At 35.6% G+C, this 24,210-nt stretch overlaps 3 protein-coding genes across 3 annotated transcripts; 1 reads left to right on the top strand and 2 right to left on the bottom strand.

The window, feature by feature from the left end:
• The first annotated feature begins 2,032 nt into the window (after positions 1-2,032).
• On the top strand, positions 2,033-3,157 carry LOC104089807 (uncharacterized). The gene has a single exon (XM_009594789.2). It carries the CDS (start codon positions 2,033-2,035, stop codon positions 3,155-3,157), a length of 1,125 nt encoding a protein of 374 aa, XP_009593084.2.
• A 16,757-nt stretch (positions 3,158-19,914) lies between these two features.
• Positions 19,915-22,117, bottom strand: LOC138895445 (uncharacterized). The gene is made up of 7 exons (XM_070180132.1): positions 21,740-22,117; positions 21,265-21,633; positions 20,956-21,153; positions 20,669-20,811; positions 20,415-20,587; positions 20,083-20,201; positions 19,915-20,001 (listed from the first exon to the last, which is right to left on the bottom strand). Exons 1-7 carry the CDS (start codon positions 22,115-22,117, stop codon positions 19,915-19,917), a joined length of 1,467 nt encoding a protein of 488 aa, XP_070036233.1.
• Positions 22,118-22,163: 46 nt separating this feature from the next.
• LOC138895446 (uncharacterized) lies at positions 22,164-23,721 on the bottom strand. The gene is made up of 4 exons (XM_070180133.1): positions 23,352-23,721; positions 23,009-23,244; positions 22,650-22,958; positions 22,164-22,568 (listed from the first exon to the last, which is right to left on the bottom strand). The coding sequence occupies exons 1-4, from the start codon at positions 23,719-23,721 to the stop codon at positions 22,164-22,166; spliced, it is 1,320 nt and encodes a 439-aa protein (XP_070036234.1).
• Between the last annotated feature and the right edge of the window lie 489 nt (positions 23,722-24,210).

The following is a 24,210-nucleotide window of genomic DNA, read 5'->3' on the forward strand; positions in this document are numbered from 1 at the left end:
ATTATAAATTACATGATTTGAGAATGAGCTAAAATAATTTTAAAAAATGACAAAGAAGAATATTCTTATATTATATTTGATTAGCACCACCAATTAATATTGAGTTATCGAAATACTTGAAATATAATTAATTATTCATGGTTAATATTATATAGCTTTCAAACAAATCACATTAATTGACTAGGGAACTCTTCTTGTTAGATCATTTGATTCTTCCTATCAAATACAAGTTATGAACTATCGAAATACTTGAAAACTAAATAGATGTTTGATTGGAAATAACGATTGACTTTATCTCACTAATTTGACCGATAACAAGATATATCCACTATCTTATTAGGGATCCCGTCTTGTTAGATTGTTTGATTCTTTCTATCAATACAAGTTCTAGAATATCGAAATACTTTAGAAATATGACAAAGAAGAATATTAGCGAATTTTAAAAAATAAACAAAAAATGAGAGAACTTAATAACACTTAATTTATACAATTAATATTGAGCTATTGAAATGCTTGAAATATAATTAATTATTCATGATTAAGGTTATATAGCTTTCAGACAAATCACATTAATCGACTAGAGTAGGAAACTCTTCTTGTTAGATCATTTGAGTCTTCCTATCAATACAAGTTATGAACTACCAAAATACTTGAAATCTAAATATATGTTTGATTGGAAATAACGATTGACTTTGTCTGACTAATTTGACCGATAACAAGATATATCCACCATCATTTTAGGGATCCCATCTTGTTAGATTGTTTGATTCTTTCTATCAATAGAAGTTCTAGAATATCGAGCTAATTAATATTAAGCAATTGAAATACTTGAAATATAATTAATTATTCATGATTAAGGTTATATAGCTTTCAGACAAATCACATTAATCGACTAGAGTAGGAAACTCTTCTTGTTAGATCATTTGAGTCTTCCTATCAATACAAGTTATGAACTATCGAAATACTTGAAATCTAAATATATGTTTGATTAGAAATAACGATTGACTTTGTTTGACTAATTTGACCGATAACAAGATATATCCACTATCATATTAGGGATCTCGTCTTGTTAGATTGTTTGATTCTTTCTATCAATACAAGTTCTAGAATATCGAGCTAATTAATATTGATCTATTGAAATACTTGAAATATAATTAATTATTCATGATTAAGGTTATATAGCTTTCATACAAATCACGTTAATCGACTAATTTAATCAATAATAAAATATACACAATATCATATGTAATTAAATAATGCTTAAGGTTATATGATTTTGGGGTTTGAGGTTTTAGTTTTGGAGTTTAGGGTTTGGAGTTTGATTAATAATTATATTTCTATTAAAATTAAAAAATATTTCCAAATTAAAATGATAAAACTAAATGTTACAAATATCATTTAATGTAATATTTTACTATCCCATGAAAAGTGACGTGAATTATCTTGTTCAAAAAATGAATTATCATCATAAACTCCACCCATCATAATACCTTTTTGTTTATTTAATGAATTATTTGTCCAATAAGTCTATTGTCATCGTAAACTCCCCATATCCCCATCAGAATATCTTTTTTCTCATAGAATGAATTTTCTTGTCCAAGAACATAGACAAACAAGCCATTCTCACTCTCTCTGTTTCATCTCAACTTTCTTTGAATCCATAGCCGAAAAATTTTAGAATTTTTCTTCACCCAATATCCCTTAAAATGGCTTCATCAACAACTGTGAAACAAAAAGGAAAAGGCATATCCAGACCAACAAAAAGTATTGCATCAGATTTTGATGACAAACCTTTATGGAATCATGTTAAAGTTCGTTCAGTTCCTCCTAATGGAGGTGGAAACAGAGTGTGGTTTTGTAATTTTTGCAATAAACAAGTTACTGGTTCATATTCTAAAGTTAAAGCGCATCTTCTAAAGATCTCTGGTCATGGCGTTGCTATATGCAAAGAGATTACTCATGAAGTATGTGCAACATTGAAGATGGAGAACGAAGAAGCTGAAAAGAAAAAAACTGACGCACAACTGAATGCATGAAAAAAGGCAGATTATGTATCTCTACCGGAAGGATCAGACTTATCACGACTGGAAAAAAGAAAGGTTCAAATGGTGGAGCACTAGAGAAATCTTTTAACATTTGTAACAGAAACATTGCCGACAAGTTGGCGGCTCGTATGTTCTACGTATCAGGTTTATCATTTAACCTTGCAACTTCTCCTTACTATAAAAAATATTCGGAGTTTTTGGCAGCAAATTATTTGCCTGGTTATGTTCCGCCAACTTTTAATAGGTTAAGAACAACTCTTTTGGCCCAAGAAAAGGCTCATATTAATAGAAAACTACAACCTATTAAAGATACATGGAAAAGAAAAGGATTGTCGATTTGTTCGGATGGATGGTCAGATATTAAAAGGTGGCCATTGATAAATATAATGGGAGTATCTAGTGGCGGACCAATATTCTTAAAATCAATCAATTCAAGTGGGATTATTAAGGATGGAGAATATATTGCTATGTTATTTATTAAAGCCATAAAAGATGTCGATGCAAAGAATGTTGTCCAAGTTATCACTGATGATGCAAGTAATATGAAGCTTGTCGGTTCTATTGTTGAGCAAACTTTTCCGCACATATTTTGGATACCATGTGTTGTTCATTGTTTGAATCTTGCTTTAAAAAGTATGTGTCAACCTTCAGAAAAATCAACTCACTTTAAAAATTGCGAATGGATATTAAAGTTGATTGGTCAAGTGAGTAGCTTAAAGAATTTTGTGGTGAATCACCACATGGCGCTTGCCATTTTCCAAAAGTATTCGGAGTTATCTTTGTTGAAAGTTGCGGAAACAAGATTTGCTTCCCATATTATTATGACTTCTCATATTCATAGAGCTAAATTGTCATTGGAAAAAATGGTGATGGATGACGAATGGAAGAATTATAAAGGAGATAAAGTAATTGAAGCTAAAGCACGCGAAATAAAATCTCTTGTGATGGATGATGAATGGTGGGATACTATTGAATACTTGTTGAGGTGTACGGAGCCAATTGTATCCATGCTTAGAAGTGCCAACCTTGATTGTCCAAAATTGCACCTTATTTACGACATGTGGGATACAATGATTGAAAAGGTGAAGGTGATTGTATTTGAGCATGAGTAAGAAAGATCTTATTACCGGCCAATCGAATTTTTTGCTACAATTCAAGGAATTCTTGTGGCAAGGTGGAATAAGAGTAATACTCCATTGCATTGCATGGAACGTTCATTGGTTTCGAAATATTATCATGAGTCGTGGCTTAAAGGTGAAAGCAACGGGTTAAGAAAACTTGCTCCTAATGAAGATATAGAGATTTCACAAAATAGGCTCAAATGCTTTCAAAGATATTTCAAGAATCCGAATGATTTAAAGAAAGCTTCTTTGGAGTATGGGGCATTTTGTTGTGGGAATGGTTACTTTGGTGAGCCTCATGTGATTGATGCTATGGGGGTATGAGGAGCCTTTATCTTGGTGGGCTAACCATGGTGTAAATGCTCCACTTTTACAAAGTCTCGCTTACAAATTGCTTTCCCAGCCAGCTTCTTCATCTTGTTGCGAGAGAAATTGGAGTACTTTTTCATTGATTCATAGTATCAAGAGAAATAAGCTAGCTACTTCTAGAGCCGAAGATTTAGTTTTTATCCATTATAATCTTCGCTTGCTCTCTCGAAGAAAGGAAAAGTGTACAAGTGGTCCAAGCAAATATTGGGATTTTGGTATATCTGTATACATACATATCCATGATTTGATATTTCTTGAGTAATTTCTTTAGCATGATAAGTTCCTTTCACAATCTTCTAAAAAAAATTAGTGTTGTTTTAGGTGGGGATAATTTTAATATTGATGAAAGTATCAATGATCTAGTTGAATTGTCTATAGACGAACCTCAACTAGAAGGAGTCTTCTTTGAAGAGGAAGTTCAAGATTTGCAAGAAGTTGGCATTGAAGAGATTGAGGAAGATGACCTTTGAATAGAATGTACTCATGCACAATGTTTCAAGTGACAAGTCTAGCGTAATTTAAATGTGTATGCTATGTACTTATTTTTTGTCTATGAACTTGTGAACTTACAATTTCTGTAAGACATTTTGGTGGTTATTTGAGTAACTTAATTTGAATAGCTAATTATTTAAAACTTTTGACTAGTGACTCTTGAATATATGTTAGTCTATTTAGTTCTAACTTCTAACTTCTAAAGGTATGTTTCATTTCTTTTGTATCTCTAAATCTCTTTATAACTTTTATTTGTTATATTTCAACAAGTTTATAATAACTTATTTTAATACTTTGTTGTGCGAGTTGTAGAAAAATTAATGAATCATGCCATTTTGGAGAGTGTCTACGTGCCTTCCTAAAACTTGAAAACTAAAGACTCAGTTACTATATTCTACAAGGCACAAGTTACACGTAAGTTTTCCATATAATCTCTCATAATTATGCATATCTCAATCACTATATTTCTAGATTTTTAATTTATTTTTGCCGAATCTCCGCACTCGTACCCGTACCTAGATCCATATCCTCGAATTCTAAAATTTAGACCATGAAGGATCCAACCTTTGGATCCGCACCCATGTCAAACACCTGCATCCGAGTCCGAGTAACTTAGCATGTAGCCTCTCGAAGATAGGTATGGACGTTATCATACCGATCCGCAAGACTCTACTAGACACTTGCCCATGACTTGTAGAACCTATGAACCTAGAGGTCTGATACCACCTGTCACGACCCCATGTACTCAATAAGATTTGGAACTCGATAGATAATTCATATAAAAATAGTTGAATCGCTCCTAAATAGTAATAAAAAATTAAAGCGAAAAGCTTCCAAAGGGAAAATGGATGGATAAATTAAACACTAAGTTATGGGAGGATTTGATTATTTTTTCCTTTTCTTCGGATAGCGTTTACTATAACAAATGAAAAAGACAAATACTTCCGATCATGTCCATCCCCTGTATTGGCTTGTATTTGCATAAGATTTTCTCTCACAAGAATAAGTAAATGTCATATTTTGTAAAGCGATATCAATGTCCACAACAAGAATTCTGTCATACCTATCTAACTGAATGTGCAAGTTAAACAATGTAACTAATTATTTTATATATATTCAGCTGTCAAGTCGGTCAAATAGGCTCATATATAATTTACCATTTTGAACTTGACATGTGATTGAACTGATTGACATGAGATAAGAAATTTGGACTGAACAATTAGAGATACACGTGCAACGCACGTGTTCAAAAACTAGTTATATTTAAAGTACGAAGCTCCAAATGTCAAAGTCGAATTACCAAAATATCCATAAAAATTGAAGGACTATTTTACCCGTTAATTATATATACACTACTTCATTAATATTCTTGTACTCAAAAGTAAACTTACCTTCCAATAAATAATAAATTTGTACTACTTAATGCAGCCTATTCAACTCCAAAGTATTGCTTTCATCTTCCGATACTTCATCGCAAATGTACATACTATCTCAACCTTTAGAATGTCCATTCAATGCTTGCTCTTTGACCTTCCAATAATTATTAAAGATTCATGTATTCCAACCTTCTCTCCCTCTTTCATTCACTTTATAAAATTGGACAATGAAATCAATTAAGCAATTATTCTCACAGACCGTTTGTCAATTGGAAAAATCCTTTTTCTCATTGAAAATTTGCTTTTCATTTGGCATATCCGTTAACTATTTACAGCACATAACACCAATCTATAAGTGTCAAATGAGGTACCTGTTCAATTTATGAGTCTTGCGAAAATTTTACAATTGTTCTTGTTTTTATATATTATTTTCATAGTTTTTATCATGAAAATGAATATCTTTTGTTATGAAAAGTTTGGCTACTACACTATCCTTATTGATTTTCAACGGGAAATAGTGTTAACTTTGTTATTTTCCTTTTAAGTTGCTGTAACAAGGAATTTTTGATTCAAGTGTTAGGCTAATTATCACGCCCATTAGTAGACTTCACTTCTTTACATCCTCTTCTATTTACTTTTACCAGTAAGAAGTCATGGGTTATGTGGAAGTCTACTACATAAATCAAAGAACAATAGTGCCTATAATGCACGGTTAACTGTTAAATTCTTTCCAATTTTGATACAAATTCAAAAGCAAAAATGAGAGTTATGTGTAGTACTATCAATGTAGAGCATCATGTATAGCAATTAATATGAGGAATTTCGGGGCCACCTTTATACATGTGGTTTAAATTTTGTAACTAACGCTGCATTGGTGATATATGTGGAAATGTAACGAATGGTTTTATCTGCATTTGATCTGAAGTTACACTAAACAAAACCGGCTTCACTATCGTGAGAGGTTCAATCAATGAGTTAAGAATATCCAACACCATCACATTGCTAGTTCTTGTGGTGACACCTACAAATGAAAAAGACTCAAGCGAGAGAAAAGTGCCCATTCGATCACCTTTTACTAGTAATGATCTGTTAATGAACAACTCCAATCGCAATTGCAATGTCTAAAGTGACAAGGGGTGTAAGGATGACGAAATTTCCAATTGTAGCAAAGGATACTGAGTCATTCCTCTGAGAAACTTCATTCAAGTAGGCTTGTCTTTTGATGTTTCTCTTCTGTGAAACAATTAAGAACTTGGTGCTAACCTTCTTCAGATTCTTCAGGGGAATGCTGAAGTAATCACCTCGATCTCCAACCAACTTAGCAAGTTGATCAAGAATTGTAGGGATTACCAGATCTACTATCACTTTCATAACCTGACCAAGGATCTAGTCAGTGATGGTAAGGAATAACTAAAGGGTTATTCCGCTCTCAATAACAAAAGCGGAAAGGAAGCAAAGATCTAGTCAATTGCAATTCTTCTCACGTTAATATAATAAAAAATATATTTTAATATATTGAATTTTGAGAAGCGAAAAACGACATAATTTGGGACAGATGGAGTATATCATACATTAATTTTCTTCATACATGGGTGATGTTTGGCCATAATTCATTATTTACTTTACATTTTGGTGTTTTACTATTAAATTGTGCGACACTTGAGCTTAATTGAGTTGTTTTTATGTGTAGGACCATTGGAATGTGAACAGGAATGAAAGTTGCACAAAAGGATCTTAAAAATAGTAGAAAAGAGCACGAAAGAAAAAATCAGGCAAGGAGGAGCTCGCCCCAGACCTCGCCTCACCTGGCCAGAGGTGAAATGGTGCTCGCGCCCAGCCAGGCCTTATGCTCTCATTAATTGAAGAGATTAATGTGTTTGGTCGAAAATCACAAGGAATAAAGTACGTAAAAATTTAGCAATACTCCTCCTTTTCTCTAAATGCACACATTTGATGAGACTTCATCATATAATTGTATAAGAAGGAACTAGATAGATTAGAGTGGGGAAGAGAACGTAACAGATGATAAAAAATAATAATGATAAATAAACTAAGAAATTTCTGGGTCAGGAATTCAAATTTGAGCATTAATATTGGACAACTTTGCTTACCAGACAACCAAAAGGACCTAAATATAAATGTTAACATGTAACGACCTGACTTGTCGTTTAAAGAATTAACGCCCCGTTCAGTGACTTAAGGTCTCGAGCAGCTTCTTTATATGTATTATGACCTGCAGGTGTGGTAAAGTTTGATTTTCGGTAGATTCGGAAATAAATTAAAAAAATAATTCTTATTTAGAAGTTGTGGCTATAAGAGAGATAAGGGTGGCTATAGGAGCGATAAGGGTGGCTATTGATATTGTCAGGGCGGATGGATAAGGGTGGCTATAGGATAGATAAGGGTTGTTATTGTTAGGGACGATATGTAATGATGTGGAGTTGTGGTGTTGGTGATTTTCATGTGATGTTGTGATTTTCTTGTGTTTATTTTATACCTTTTGCAATTTGTCTTGTTGTTGGTAAATTGATAACAATCTGGTTTATGTTGAAATTGAGAAGTTGTGGCTATTGCTAGGCGGATTATAAAATAAAATGTGGGCACGAGGTGTCGTGAGTAAATAATGAGGATATCGGCACGTGAATTGTCCGTGCAGTTATAATATGAAATGTGGGCACGAGGTGCTGTGATTAAATAATAATGATATTTGGCACGTGATTTGTCCGTGCAGTTGTGATATGAAATGAGGGCACGAGGTGTCGGAGAAATATGAGGATTTAATTATGGACACGAGGTGCCGTGGAAATATGAAAAAATGGGCTGAGACCCGTGTTTACGAAAAATATAAAAATTGGCTGAGACCCGTATTTTTATGATTATGAAATGAGGTGCCACATGGTGACTTTTTGATTGAAAGAATTATATTTAAAAAATATTTATTTTGAAGGATTTTTATCTAGAAAGTATTATATGAAAGAATTGTATCTAAAAGATGTTTATTTGAGGAAAATTATATTTGAAGAGATTTATTGAAAGAATTATATTTGAAAGGTAATTATTTGAGCAAATTATATTTTAAAGAGAGTTATTTGAAAGAATTATATGTGAAAGACATTTATTTGAAGAACTTAATTTAATTGGGTGTAATTGTATTTATTAATTGTTGAGCGATATTAATGGTATTAATGTTGTCTGCTGTGCATATCACTGGTTGTTTTATGTTGCCCTTCTTGTTATTTGTTTCCTATTATTTTGTATATTATATTGCATGGGTTATTAGACTAATGAGTGTCTTGACTGTACCTCGTCTCTACTCCACTGAGGTTAGTCTTGATACTTACCGGGTACCGACCGTGGTGTACTCATACTATACTTCTGCATATTTTTGTGCAGAGCCAGGTATTGAAAATATCGGGCTTGAGGAGAGTTAAAGCGGGATCGTAAGGATTCAAGGTAGAGCAGCTTGGTCGTCGCAGTCCCTTAGAGTCTTTTCATTTCATTGTACTGTTAATTTGTAATCAAACAGTATTGTATATTCGGTCCTTGTGATCATTCCATGTATTTAGTTAGAGTTCGTGATTCAGATCTACCAGTCTTGGGAGGTTGTATATTTATATTTGTTCCACTGTTAGTTTTGATTACTTATTTTAAAAAACAATGGCTTCAAAAATATAATTGAAATCGGCTTACCTAGTCTTAGAGAGTAGGTGCCATCACGACGCCTGTGGTGGAATTTTGGGTCGTGACAAGTGGTATCAGAGCTCTAGGTACATAGGTTTTACGAGCCACGAACGAGGCTAGTTGAGTCTTGCGGATCGGTACGGAGACGTCTGTTATCTTCGAGAGGCTACAGAACTGTTAGGAAATTTTCACTTCTATCATTCCTTATCGTGCGACATTTATTCAGCTTGAAGCATATATCTTATGTTCTTTTGCATCCACTCGTGTATGAAATTGTGCACTCGGTATCAACTATGTGCCAACGGTTCGTGATACTATATAGGGGTTATAAGAGAGCCAGGGTTGCTCTAACATTACAACAACGTGTTGTCCAGATCGAGTATGTGGATGTATTGAGAGATCATTCAGTTGTGCACATTGGGGTGCAGCAGGTTCTGACATCTGGTTGATAAGTATGATATTAAGAAGGTTTAATTAATTGCCTAATCATCACAATTATGGTAGGGTCACGAGGTGGATGTAGATCTGAAATAGCTGGTGGTATTAGAGACTATGTAGTTCATATGGGATTTCCTGTAAGCTCTTTGAGTATCAAAATTAGAAAGTATTTTGGTGTTATGTCACGACCCAAAATCCCACCACAGGCGTCATGATGGCACCTAGTCTCTAAGACTAGATAAGACGATTTCAATTACATTTTTGAAGTCATTTTTTTTAAATAAGTAATCAAAACTAACAGCGGAACATATATAAATATATAACCTCCCAAGACTGGTAATACTGAGTCACGAACTCTAACTGAATACATGAAATGATCTCAAGGATCGAATACTCAATATTGTTTGATTAATAATTAACAATACAATAAAATGAAAAGAGTCCAAGGAACTGCGACGACCAAGCAACTCTACCTTGAATCCTTGCGATCACACTCTAACACTGTCTGAGTCCGATATCTCCAATACCTGGCTCTGCAAAAAAATGTGCAGAAGTGTAGTATGAGTACACCACAGTCGGTACCTAGTAAGTATCAAGACTAACCTCAGTGGAGTAGTGACGAGGTACAGTCAAGACACTCACTAGTCTAATAACCTGTGCAATATACTATACAAAAATAATAGAAAATAAATAACAATAATGGCAACACTAATCAACCAGTGATATATACAGCAGGGTAACAAGAACACCATTAATATTGCTGAATAAATAATAAGTACAAGTACATCCAATTAATCAAGTCCTTCACATATAAATCTTTCGCCTATATGCTTCTCAAATAATAATCTTCAGGATATAATGCTTTCCAATAAATATATTTCAGATATACTCCCTTCAAATATAATCCCTTCAAATAAATCTCTTTCAAATATAATTCCTTCAAATAAATATCTTTCAAATATAATTCTTTCAAATAAATCTCTTTCAAATATAATTCCTTCAAATAAATATCTTTCGATTAAAAGTCACCCTGTGACACCTCATTTCAAAATCATAAAATACGGGTCTCAGCCCACTTTCATATTTTCACGGTACCTCGTACTAATTTCTCTATCACAACCGCAAGGACAACTCACGTGTCAATATCATCATCATTTAACCACGACACCTCGTGCCCACAATTCATATCACAATTGCACGGACAATTCACATGCCAATTTTATCATTATTTACTCACGGACCTCGTGCCCATATATCATTTCATAATCCGCCTGGCAATAGCCACAAGCTCCCAATTTCAACATAGACCAGACTATTATCAAGTTTACCGAAACAACATGACAAATTGCACAAGATTTTTAAAATAAACATAAGAAAAATCACAACATCACATAAAAATTACCAACGCAATAACTCCACATCATCACATATCATCCCTGACAATAGCCACATTTATCTCTCCTATAGCCACCCTTATCACTCCTATAATAGCCTCCCTTATTCCTCCGCCCTGACAATATCAATAGCCACCCTTATCGTTCCTATGGCCACCCTTATCTCTCTTATAGCCATCATTATCACTCCGTCCAGCAATATCCCAACACACATAACAACAGTGAAAGGCCACCCTTATACCCACATAATATCAACAGTGGAATGCCACCCTTATATCCTCAAAATAATAACTCAAATAACACAACAATTTACACGGAATATTATCATGGCAACATAACAAAATCAATTCATATCACAATTTGCCCAATGGCCACAACCAATTCCAAAGATATAACAAAATCAATTAATTTCACAATAAATAGCCCAAGGTTCCACACAATGTGTATAAAACCTCAAAACAACAACAGATATGGAAAATCCTTAGTATAGGGCAACGCCTTCATTAATCCAAATTCTTGATAATTATATTAACGCCTCAGTTTAAACTCATTTCATTAATTATTTACAGATGGAAAATTGATAATATAATTATTTACAGGAAATATCAAATCACCAAACTCACAGAATTCACATAAATATACAATTAATAATCACATCAAATTATCATATAAAAATAAATTCAACAAACACGAATTGAGGCATGGCAAATATATGATTTAATAAATGCCAATAATTATCCAATTTACTACACAATATACCTAAGGCTTTAACCCAATAAATTTTGCACATATAAGCCCGAGTACGTACTCGTCACATCGCGTACACGGCTTTTCACATTTCACAAATGGCACATAAGACTCGATGCCTAAGGGGTAATTCCCCCACTCAAGGTTAGGCAAGATACTTACTTTTTTGAAGTTAGGCCGATATTCCAAAATTGCCTTCTTGCTTGAATTGACCTCCTGACAGCTCAAATCTATCCAAATTAATTCAATTCAGTCAATACTAATTATAGGAATTAATTCAATATGAAAATACTAATTTTCCAACAAAATCTGAATTTTAACTCAAAAATTGCCTGTGGGGCCCATGCCTCGGAATCCGACGAAACTCACAAAATCTGACAACTCATTTAATTACGAGTCCACCCATACCAATTTTATCAAATTCTGATAACAACTCGACCTCCGGATCTAAAAAAAATCGTTCTTGAAAAGTTTTACAAAATTCTTGATTTCTTCCATTTAAATCCGAAATAAATGAAGAATATAACAATGGATTTATGAAATATAATCACTTTTGGATATACAACACTTACCCAAGTTGAAGTCGTGAAGAAATCCTCAAAAACGCCCAAGAACGGTGCTCCAAAAATCCAAAATAAAATAAAGGAAATGACCATTTTTAGTCCTTAAATTTCTGCCCATCCATCATTAAAAGTCCATTTTCCGTCACTAAAAGTCCATGTTTTGTCACTAAAAGTCCACACCAGAACTTGCTTGCACCAACAGTTATTGTTTTCACTAAAAAGACTCTAACTCCATCATACGAACTCGGAATTCGATGATTCTTGTTCCTATGAGTCACAAATAATAATACGAACCTAGTCATTCAATCTAAACTCAATGCGGAGCTCATTTGCTCAATGAGACACTAATTTTGCTCTTTAAACAATTAACTCATATTTCGCGCTAAAAATCCAATCGCGACTTGATAAAATTACACCAAACTTTCTAGATCACTCCTATAATTCATTATCAAAATCCCGGAAGTCTCGAAATAGAATTTCGATCTCTAGAATTAAAAATGGACCTTTGGATCATTACATGCTTATGCTGAAAACATCAAACTCTTCCAAAACTCTTCCCCGACATCCTGTAGTGTATCAACCATAACTTTTTGTTATCAACTCCAACTACCAAACGGTTTAAATTTCTGCAAACTAGATATAAAGGGCTACAACTTTCTTGTTTTTCTCATCGCCCAACTCCTTATAGATTGCGAGATATTAGCTCCCAAAGTCAGCCTTGTGCAGCAGAAATTTCTGGCGATGCACACTGTTGTTGCCAAAATCTGCAGTACCAGCTTCAGACAATCGATCATAACTCTTTATACAAATGTCCATATGTCCGAATGGTGAATGGTTTATCATTCTGGAAACTAAAATCAAAGGGCTACAACTTTCATGTTTTGATAATTTTCATATTCCTTATAGATTTCGAGATATAAGCTTCCAACGTAAGCTCTGCGCATCAGAAATTTCGCACATTGCTGTAAAATAAATCAGCAGCTAAAAATGATCTGAAACTACTCCGAAACTCACCCGAGGCCCTTGGGACCTCAACCCAATACATGAACAAGTCCTAAAATATTATATGAACTTAGTTGAAATCTCAAATCACATAAAATAACGCTAAAATCACGAATCATACCCCAATTCAAGCTTAAGGAACTTAAGAATTTCTAACTTCTACATTCGATGTCGAAACCTATCAAATCAATTCCGATTGACCTCAAATTTTGCACACAAGTCATAAATGACATAACGGATCTACAAAAAAATTTAGAACTGGATTCCGACTCCAATATCAAAAAGTCAACTCCATGGTCAAACTTCCCAAAATTTCAACTTTCGCCATTTGAAGCAAAATTTCACTACGGACTTCCAAAATAATTTCGGACACGCTCCTAAGTCCAACATCTCCATACGGAGCTATTGGAATCATCAAAACTACATTTCGGGGTTGTTTACACATAATTCACCATCCGGTCAATTATTTCAACTTATGCTTCAGAAACAAGAATTGTTCTTTCAATTAAACCATGAATCATCCGAAAATCAAACTTGACCACCCTCGCAAGTCATAATACACATTTTAAAGCTGCTCGAGACCTTAAGCCACCGAACGAAACGTAAAATCTTAAAACGACATGTCGGGTCGTTACAATATATATATATAAACAGAGATGTGTTGGCACCTCTCTTTAGCCACCAATAGTATTACTTACATGTAAGTGCATCATAGATTATGGAAGTTTTGTGCTTGATAATACACATTAAAATTCAAAATAGAGGTCTAAATATTTGAGAAAGAACAAGCAACTTTGAGAAAGCATCAAGGCCTACTGATAGTGTTATGACCAATGAATATACGTACAAAAAAAAAATGGCCAAAGAGTGTCACCTCCAGCATCACCAACCGGAGGTTTTAGAATTAGAGATATGCGACGATACAAACTTTTGTATATTTTGCTTATTATTATATAATTCAAACATATATATATATATATATATATTACTCTATTCGTAATTGTCTTACACACAATAAAAATTCGTAATTTTTCATATATCTTACTCTATTGGTGTTTAATATTTTTAGTTATTCAAATTATTTAAGAAATATAACAAGCAGAATGTATTTGTAGAAAGATATAAACTTAAAATAGACAAAGTTGTGTAAACGTGAATTAATGTAGGATATCTAACAGATATGTTTACAATTGATTCATTAGCATATTGCCAGTTTAATAGCTTATTAATGGCTTACATTAACAAAATGTGTTAGAATTAAAAATAAAATGCTCTCTACTTTTAAATTGTCAATTTGCGATCATAATAATATCATGAAAAACATTTTAATAGTCAGAACACATGTAAGGCTAGACGACTTTTTCTACCCTTAAAACACTCCCTCCTTTACAATACTAGCCTGAATTAAAGATTATGCATAGCATTAATGAGACAAAGCACCAATCACCAAATCTATTTTTATCCTTATTAGTGAGTAAAGACTTTTAGAATCTTTCAAAAATCATAATTAGAATAATTAATGCGGATATAATAAATTAGATTGTGAATATAATACAATATACTGAAATTATACAATTGAAATATTTGGGGAGTTTATTTAAGTGAATCATATTTGAAATTGTACATTGGATATAAAAATTATATTAAAATTATACTATGGATATCATAAATATTATAAAAATTATATTGTGAATATAATAAATTTTATTGAAGTTATATTGTGAATATAATAAATTATACTAAATTATATTGTGATACTCGTGGAAGTTATCTATGGCCCTATGAAGAGTGAATCGAATCATACTGAAATTATACTAATGGATATTTTGAAGACAAAGTACATAAAAGTTTTATACCTAAACACAATTAGATAACCAAAATATACCACGGATTTTAATTATGTTTAGGTATAAAAATGGTATGTACTAATTCGTCTTAAAAACATGGATATTTTATTTATTTAATTGTGTTTGGGTATAAATATGGTATGCACTTTATCTGCAACTTGATTAACATTTACTTGCGTTAGGTATAATACTTGGGTGTGAAAATGAAAGATATGGATGCATACAGATATATATGTATAATATACTTAATATATATTGTACATTATATTAAGAGGCTATTGGAAAAGAATACAGAGAGAAATTCATTTGTAGCCATCCGGTGAAAACTAATGACAACTGATAGCCACAAAATAAGGTATACAATCCGTATCCCAAAAATAATTATAAGGGCTAGCAAGTGAAACCTAGAAAATGAACGAGAGACTGGCTCCTCAATGGAACCATAATAGTTGCTAGCCCAACCTCTAGCTTAACTTTCTTTTAAAATTAATGTTAGTAGTTAAAAAATTTGAAATCTCGCCAAATCACCCCCAAAATCCTTCATATCTAGTGAAATCCCCATAAAACACTATCCTTTTAGCCCCAAAATTCCATCAAACCCAAGTCTTCTCCACGACCACAAAAATTCTTCCTATTATACACAAATTACAATCCCCTTTTTAACTTTTACAAAGAATTTTAAATTTTTAGTGATCCAATTTAGAAAAATATAATATTACATAAGAAGAAATACTCATGATATAAGAAGAAGAAGAAAAAGAAGAAGAAGAAGAAGAAGAAGAACAACAACAATAACAACAACAAGATGATGTGTAATGACACGATCGGTCGTTTTGAGCTCTAACATGTCGTTCGGCGGTTTGAGACCATTAGTAGCTTCACTTCAGGTATTATGACTCATCCGTGTCGTCGGAATTGAACTTCGGGGAGTTTTGAGTTGATTTGGTGAGAAAATTCTAAATTCAGAAGCTTTAAGTTGGAAGAATTGACTATAAGGGTTGATTTTGAGTAAACGATCTCGGAATCGGGATTTGAAGGTTCCAACAGGTTTGTATAATAATTTTGGACTTGGGCGTATCTCCGGATCGGGTATTGGATGACCCGGGAGTATTTCGGCGCTTATTACGGAAGGTTGGCATTTGGAAGAATTTCATAAATTTGAGTTGAAGCACATTTCAATGTTATCGATGTCCATTTGAAATTCTGAGTCTGGGAATAGCTCCGTATGGTGATTTTGGTATTGGGAGCACGTCCAGATATGGATTTGGAGGTCCGTAGGTCATTTGGCGAAAGTTAAAAATTTGAAGGTTTTTGAAAAGTTTGATCTGGAGTGGACTTTTTGATATCGGGGTCGGATTCCGATTTCGGAAGTTGGAATAGGTCTGTAATGTCAAATGTGACTTGTGTGCAAAATTTAAGGTCAATCGGACGTGATTTGATAGGTTTCGGCATCGATCATAGAAGTTGAAGTTTCAAAGTTACTAAGTTTGAATTGGAGGGTGATTCGTGTTTTTAGCGCTGTTGGATGTGATTTAAAGGCTCGACTAAGTTCGTATGATATTTTAGGACTTGTTGGTATAATTGGTTGAGGTCCCGAGGGCCTCGGGTAGATTCTGGATGTTAAACGGATCGAGTTTGGGCTTGGAGGAATGCTGGAGCTGTTGTCATCTGGTGTAACCGCACCTGCGAGGTTTTGACCGCAGGTGCGGAGCCGCAAAAGCGGTCAGGAGGTCGCAGAAGCGAAACGGGAGTGGGGGATTGTGTCCGCAGGTGCGGACGATTGACCGCAGAAGTGGATGCGCACATGTGGAGAGTTTAGCGCATAAGCGGGCTGGGCAACTGGGGGAGTTATGCATAAGCGGAACATTTTGCCACACCTGTGGAACCGCAGAAGCGGTCCAGTGAGCACAGGTGCAGAGGTCGCTTGGACAGAATACATAAGTTAGCCCAATCGGGTTTTGGCTCATTTCATCTCTTTTCTCTCGTTGGAGCCTGCCTTGGGGGCGATTTTGGAGTGCCATCTTCATCAGCTATTATGGGGTAAGTGATTTCTTCATATTGTGAGTTAAATACATGACTTTTATATGGATTCAAGCATGAAAATTTGGGACTTTGAAGAAAAACCTAGAAAATGGTATTTTTGGATTTTGACCACGAAATTGGACATGGAATTTGGAATGAATTATATATTTGAGTTTGTGGGGTTATGGGTAATGTTTATCTTCAAAACAAATTTCGGAATCCGGGCACGTGGGCCCTTGGGTGATTTTTATCGACTTTTCGAGCGGAGTTGGAAATTGTTGCAAATTGAATTATAATGAGTATTAAAGTATATATTTATGGATTTGCACCTTTATTGACTAGCTTTGCAGCGGTGGGCATTGGTTTGAGTTGTTGGAAAGGCTTTGGAGCCGGTTATGGAATTTCGGAGCGAGGTAAGTCTCCTTTCTAACCTTGTAAGAGCGAATTAACCCCATAGGTGAATCAAATTATTATGTGCTTCTATTTGTAGGGACTACGTATACACGATGTGACGAGATTCCGTGCGTAGCTACTATTATGCTTATGTCTGGGTAGTCTAGGACCCATATCATATTGTACTTGCGATGTTTGCGCCCTACTTGTTAATTTAATTGTTTAAAACATTTAGATACTCGATAAAGGAATTGTAAAAAGGTTAAACTTTATTTACTTGACCGTTAAATGAGAATTTGTAATTCTTGGAATAGTTGCCCCTTAATAAATCTTGAATTGGTTGTTTAGTGTGTTTTCTCTTTTGTGGAGCGGGGCGAACGCCTCGGTAGCAGATAGATGCATCTATGGTTCATGCCGTTTGACCCTCGGCAGTGCACAGTTTAAATATTATGTTGGATCAGGCCGTAAGACCTCAACATATTTTGCGCATGATAAATTTTTGGAACCCATCTTATAATTGATGTTGCTTTCTTTGTCTTGGGATATAAATTGTTATATGACGAGAATAAGTTTGGAAAAATTTCCTATTAATAAAGAATTGTCCACTCACTTTTTGTTATTGAGTTTACAACTATTTCATACAATCCATGCTTAAGTATAATATCTGTATTTATTGTTAGCCCATAGTAAGTGTTTGATTCGACCCCTCGACACTACTTCTTCAAGGTTAGGCGGGATACTTATTGGGTATGATTTACATACTCATACTACACTTGCTGCACATTTTTGTGCAGGTACATATATGTTTAGTGTCCTTGTGGGCGTAGAGGCATGGTTATTGCGGGGATTTAGGTGAGCTGCATTCTATACTATGATTCAAAGCCAGCAGAGTCTCCTTCAGAGTATTTATATTTTTCATGTCCAATTTATATTCCGGACAGATGTTGTGTTTTATTTTGCTTCCTAGTTGATGCTCATGCAGTTGTGACACCGGGTTTTGGGGTGATTATGGGTTGTTTGATATTGAAATTGTGAAAAATATTTTTATTTACTCTGTAAAGCCCATCTTTTATTATTAAATTAAAGAAAATCGTGATTTCAATTACTAAAATGAGTAATTAAGTTAATTAATTATTATTGGCTTGCCTGACAGCGGTGTTAGACGCCATCACTGCCTATAATAGATTTTGGGTCGTGATAACATAGTATCAGAGCACTAGGTTTACTTAGTTCTCATGAGTCATGAGCATGTCTAGTAGAGTCTTGCGGATCGGTGCAGTGACATCTTTACTTATATTCGAGAGGCTACTGGGTTGTTAAGAGCACTTCCCTTCTTGATTCCTCATCGTGCGACTTGATTACTTGGAGGCTTATGCCTTCATTTCTTTCCTATTCAATATTATGCGACGTGAAGCGCTTGTTATAAATTTGGAATTGAGGAATTTAAAAGGTACTGCAGATATGGTGCGGGATGTTTCTCCCTGCGTATTTGATTGGGCTATTGTCGTCGCCTTACGGAAGGCAGTTCTATCATTTTATCTCAATATCAGTATTGCCTATGGTTTGAGATTTGGCACTCATTGTTATTGTTCCCCAGATTCCTCAACTACCTTTTCACAAGATTTTTCATCCTCAACCTTGCTCAAGTCCATTTCACTCACAGATGACTCCCTTTTGGACTTTGCAACAGTAAGTTTCATTGAAGACTTACGAACCAAGGAACCAGGTTCCTCTTCTACCTCATCATCAACATCAACGACTAGTGCAGGAGGCACTGCCTTCTCATTTGTGATAGGTCTCTTAGGAGTTGGCACTTGAGTAGTGGCCTGTCTACTCCTAACCTTGATAAAACTAGCAATAGCCACATTATCATAATCATCTACACTGTCCTCATTCTCCCCTTCAGATAACGATCTCATTTCAGGAACAACCATGGACAAAGGCTCAGCGTAGAAGTGAGGAGAATGAGTAGGATCAGTACTGACCTGGGGTGTTTGAGAGGAACCAAGGGTTGGCTCCTCTTGGGTGAAGGGATCAGGTCCCTTAGTTGGTTCCCCAGTAGTACTGTCCGGTACTGATGTTTCAATAGGTGAGGACACAGTGGGGACGACACTTGGAACATTTTGTGTTTCCTGATTGTCAGACATGGTCGAGTGTATTTAGTTGAAGAAGAGAGTTTGAAGAAGGGAAAAAAGGGAATTTTGGATTCGTGATATGAACAGTTCTGAAAGTGACTGTGAATAGATTTATTTGAGAAGAGATAGAGACCGGTTGGGGTATCAATTTTGGGTATTCGGGTAGCTTCATAAAGGGCGAGACGCTTTGATTCAAGAAGCAAAAAGAAACTGACAATATAATAACGTGGCACCATTTCAGCCGTTTAAAAAATTATGCATGAGAGTACAAAGGAGCTACTAACCTATGTCAAAGGAACCAGGTTCCCTGACAGAGTTTGAAAATGTAAGCCTCATCCTTTGACCAATCGTGCAATGCATTAGCTACTTGTCTGCTCTGTAATCGTCATGTGTATCTACATGTAACGGTATAGAATTGAGTTAGACTTTTCTAGAAAATACTTTTTAGCTATTTTACCTGTACTCTTCTTTCATAGCCAATCATCGAGGGACCAAGTCCCTGGCTAGACTTCATCACCCCTAGTGCCAAGCGATTCTTTTCAAAGTGCTCTCTGCTCAGTGCTTTGGTGAAGATATCTGCAATTTGATCTTCTATGTTGCAAAACTTCATGCAGATGAGCCCTTTCTCAACATTGTCTCGAACTTTTCTAGTGGTAGCTTTATCCGCAGCAGTGGAGCATAGCAAGAGGCAGTTGCCACATACTCAGCTTCAGCAGTTGAAAAGGCCACTGAGTTTTATTTTTCTTATGCCCCATGAGATTAGACACGAACCTAAAAAATGTGCCATACCAGAAGTGCTTTTCCTATCCACCAGATAAGCAGCATAGTCAGCATTAACATACCCTATTAAGTCAAGGTTATCTCCCGAGGAATAGTAGAGAACTAGGTCCTGCGTTTCTTTAAGATACCTCAGGATTCTTTTGGCAGCCTTCAGATGAGATTCCTTGGGATTAGACTGAAACCTGGCACACAGTCCCACACTGAAAACGATATCTGGTCTGCTTGTTGTGAGATACAAAAGTTATCCTACGATCCCTCTATACATGGTCTGATTTACAGGGGAACCAGGTTCATCCATGTCTAGATGAGTAGCTGTGGCAATAGGAGTGTCAATAACTTTGGATGCTTCCATGTCAAACCTTTTCAGCAGCTCCTTGATGTACTTTTGCTGACTTGTCAATGTCACCTTTTGAGATTACCTCACTTGAAGTCCCAGAAAGAAATTTAATTCTCCCATCACAGTTATCTCGAGCTCATTCCTCATGAGTTTTGCAAACTCTTCACAAAGAAAGTCGGTTGTGGCTCCGAAAATGATATCATCAACATATACTTGAACAATGAGTACGTTCCTCCCTCGTTTCTTCAGAAAAAGAGTGTTGTCAATTTTCCCTCTTGTAAGGCCATTTTCTAGAAGGAACTTTGACAATCTTTCACAGCAAGCCCGGGGAGCCTGCGTTAGCCCATACAGTGCCTTGTCCAGTTTGAACACATGCTCAGGATGCTCGTGACTCTCAAATCCAGGAGGTTTCTTGACATAAACTTCTTATTTTATAAAGCCATTCAGAAATGCACTTTTGACATCCATTTGGAACAATTTGAATTCCATATGAGACGCAAAGGTAATGAGGATTCTGATTGCCTTCATTCGTGAAACTGGGGTAAATGTTTCATCATAGTCAATCCCTTCTTCCTGATTGTACCCTTGAACTACCAACCTTGCCTTTGATCTGGTTTGAATTCCTGAATCAAGAGGAGTGATCACATTTTCCAGAGGATGTGAACTTTTGTGTTTCCAGTTAGACACCCGAACCTTGTTGTGGGAAGGTCCAGGTATTTCTGAATGTGATTCTCTCTCTGCATGTGGGGTCCCTTGATCTGCATTAGCAACTATGTTTTCAGCTTCAGTTGTTGGAGATTCAGATGTGCCATTGTCATTTGAATCCTTGACGTGACTCATCATGTCAGTTTTTCCATTTGCCATGTCAATGACTTCACCAGGGACAATTGACTATTCTCCCTCTTGATCAATCTTATCATGTGAATCCTTCTCACATGAGTGGTGAGATTCATCAAATATCACATGTATACATTCCTTAACACATTGCATCGCACACCTTGTGATCCTTGAAGCTTGAGTTGAGCAGGCCACGAACTAGGTCCTTCTTGACCAACTTGTTCAGCAACGTGAAACTTGCATGACCCAGCCTTCTGTGCCATAGTTCAGCATTATCATCAACAACACTTAGACAGCTGAGATCACCACTCCTGTTTCCCTTGTCACAGATTTGGGAGACACTTAACAGGTCGTACTTCCACCCATTCACGTAGTACCCATTTTCAATTGAGTGAGAAAGAAACTTCCCAATTCTTCCAATTCTCAGAATGTATCCCTTTTTGCCGTTTCCAAAGGATACACTCCATCCTAACATGGCTTTGAGTGAAAGGAAATCATTTGTGCTTCCACTCATGTGCTTCGAGTAACAACTATCCATGTGCCATTATTGGCTGCTCCCTTTCACTGCTCCCTTGAAAAGGAAATCAAGGGTTAGACTTAGGAACCCAAACAAGTTTGGGTCCCTTGTAATTAGGAAAGGGATGAATACGGACCTTTTTTGTCCAAGCAGGCATCATGCATCTTTTATATAAGGGACCAGGTTCTTTAACAGTAGTTACTTTTTTAGCAAAAACTTTGTTTTTCTGTTGAGACTGAAACTTGGCCTTACAAGTTTCCTTAAAGTGCACAGTATTACCACAGTGAGTGCAAAGCCAGTTATCAGGTATAGTAACATACTTTCTATGAGGGTTGTAAGGAGTCTTTTCCCTTTGGAACCCTATCACTTGCCTGTTTCCCCCATTGTTTTTATACAAGACAGTAATAGTATCAGAGGACCAGGTCCACTTGAGTGATTTTTCTAGATCATTCTTAACTCTGCCTAGATCTTCCTGAAGTTGTTTGTTTCTCTCAAGTTCGGCACACAGACTAGATTTCACTTATTTTATCTCATCTTCAAGCATAAGGTGTGCCTTACTTGCAACTTCCTTTCCCTTTTGGATGTTCATAGGCCTACTTTTCCTTCTGAGTTCCTCAATTGTTTCCTTTAGGTCTACAACTACTACTAATAGGTCCTCTCTCTCATGCTCTATGTTTGCACTTCTCTCAGTCAAAATATCCTTTTCCCTGTTTAAACTCTCAATGGTCTCTCTTAGATCAACCGCAACCACCACTAGATCATCTCTCTCGTGTTCTATTTCTCCTAGTTCCGTGGTTAGCGCATTTCTATCATTAATGAGACAGTGATAAGCATCAATTAAAACATTAGCCAAAGATATAAGCTTTTTTGAGAGTAAGACTTCAAATTTCTTTGAACGTCCAGAAAGTTTACCTCACCATCATCATTGTCTTCGTCATCATCAGATTTTGCCATCAGGGAAAAAATGGAATCATAATCAGCTCCTTCACTTTCTACTGCCATCATGGAGGTGTTACCTTGTGCATCATCTTCTCCAGATTCGCTAGAAGAGTCTCCCCATGCAGCAAGAGATTGTTTCACAATATTATCAGCAGCTTCTTTTCTTTTAAATCTTTTGTCAGGAACCGGATTCTTCTTGGCTGCTTTGTCTATGTTGTGCTTGTACTAGTCTTGCCTGAGGAGAGGGCAATCCTTGATGGGGGAAAACAAAAGTTATATCCTTTTGGCTTGCTGGAGCTGCCCTTCTTTGGAATACCTCCATTTTTGCGGACTATTTTCTGAAATCTCTTTGTCAAATAAGCCATATCAGTATCCTCACCACTTGATTCATTGTTGTCTGTCATGAGGATTGAGTTCTTCTCCCTTTTGGGTTCTCTTCTCTCATGATCCTTTTTATTCTTCATTTCATAAGTTTTCAAATTACCAATGAGTTCATCAATGGTTAGCTTTTGTAGATCCTTTGCCTCTGTGATAGCATTTACTTTGCTTTGCCAGGAACCATCTAATACACTGAGTATTTTCCTTAAAAGTTTGTTCCTTGGAATGATTTCTCCTAGGGAATAGAGCTCATTGATGATAGAGGTGAAGCGAGTGTGCATGTCCTGAATGGACTCATCGTCCTTCATCTTGAAGAGTTCATACTCAGTGGTTAGCATATCAATCTTCGATTGCTTGACTTGAGTTGTCCCTTCGTGTGCTATTTGGAGTGCTTCCTAGATCTCCGTGGCAGATTGACACGACTAGACTTGGGAACTATCACTGCTGGTTCTCCAATGGTTCTCATAGGAACGAAGGGACCATCGCAGATAACATCCTAGAGCTATGAATCTTCAGCCATGATAAAATCATGCACTCTTGTCTTCCAACATCCATAGTATTGGCCATTAAATCGTGGTGGTCTATAAATTGATTGACATTCTTCAAAGTTTGGTGGATCAGCCATGCGGATCCTTTCTAGGTGTTAGCATGATAGAAAGAACCCGCTCTGATAGCAATTGATAGAATTTGAGGGTTCACCAAACTATATAGAGAACCAGGCTCTCTATTAGTTCCCACAGATATAAGTTCCCACAGAAATCATGCACACTGCAGTAAGTAAATGATAGGAGGAATTT

Source organism: Nicotiana tomentosiformis, chromosome 7 (assembly GCF_000390325.3).
Source record: "Nicotiana tomentosiformis chromosome 7, ASM39032v3, whole genome shotgun sequence".
Lineage (NCBI taxonomy): Eukaryota > Viridiplantae > Streptophyta > Magnoliopsida > Solanales > Solanaceae > Nicotiana > Nicotiana tomentosiformis.

Bases quoted from the DNA above. Each gene is read 5' to 3' on its own strand.
- LOC104089807 (XM_009594789.2), top strand. From the start codon at position 2,033: ATGAAAAAAGGCAGATTATGTATCTCTACCGGAAGGATCAGACTTATC.
- LOC138895445 (XM_070180132.1), bottom strand. From the start codon at position 22,117: ATGGATAGTTGTTACTCGAAGCACATGAGTGGAAGCACAAATGATTTC. The intron at 21,154-21,264 runs GCAATCAGAATC...GTTTATGTCAAG, and splicing joins CCCCAGTTTCACGAATGAAG to AAACCTCCTGGATTTGAGAG. The intron at 20,588-20,668 runs GTATAGAGGGAT...ACTGTGTGCCAG, and splicing joins TCCCCTGTAAATCAGACCAT to GTTTCAGTCTAATCCCAAGG.
- LOC138895446 (XM_070180133.1), bottom strand. From the start codon at position 23,721: ATGAAGGACGATGAGTCCATTCAGGACATGCACACTCGCTTCACCTCT. The intron at 23,245-23,351 runs GTATTCCAAAGA...AGCACAACATAG, and splicing joins AATAGTCCGCAAAAATGGAG to ACAAAGCAGCCAAGAAGAAT. The intron at 22,959-23,008 runs GTAAACTTTCTG...CTCTCAAAAAAG, and splicing joins AAGACAATGATGATGGTGAG to CTTATATCTTTGGCTAATGT.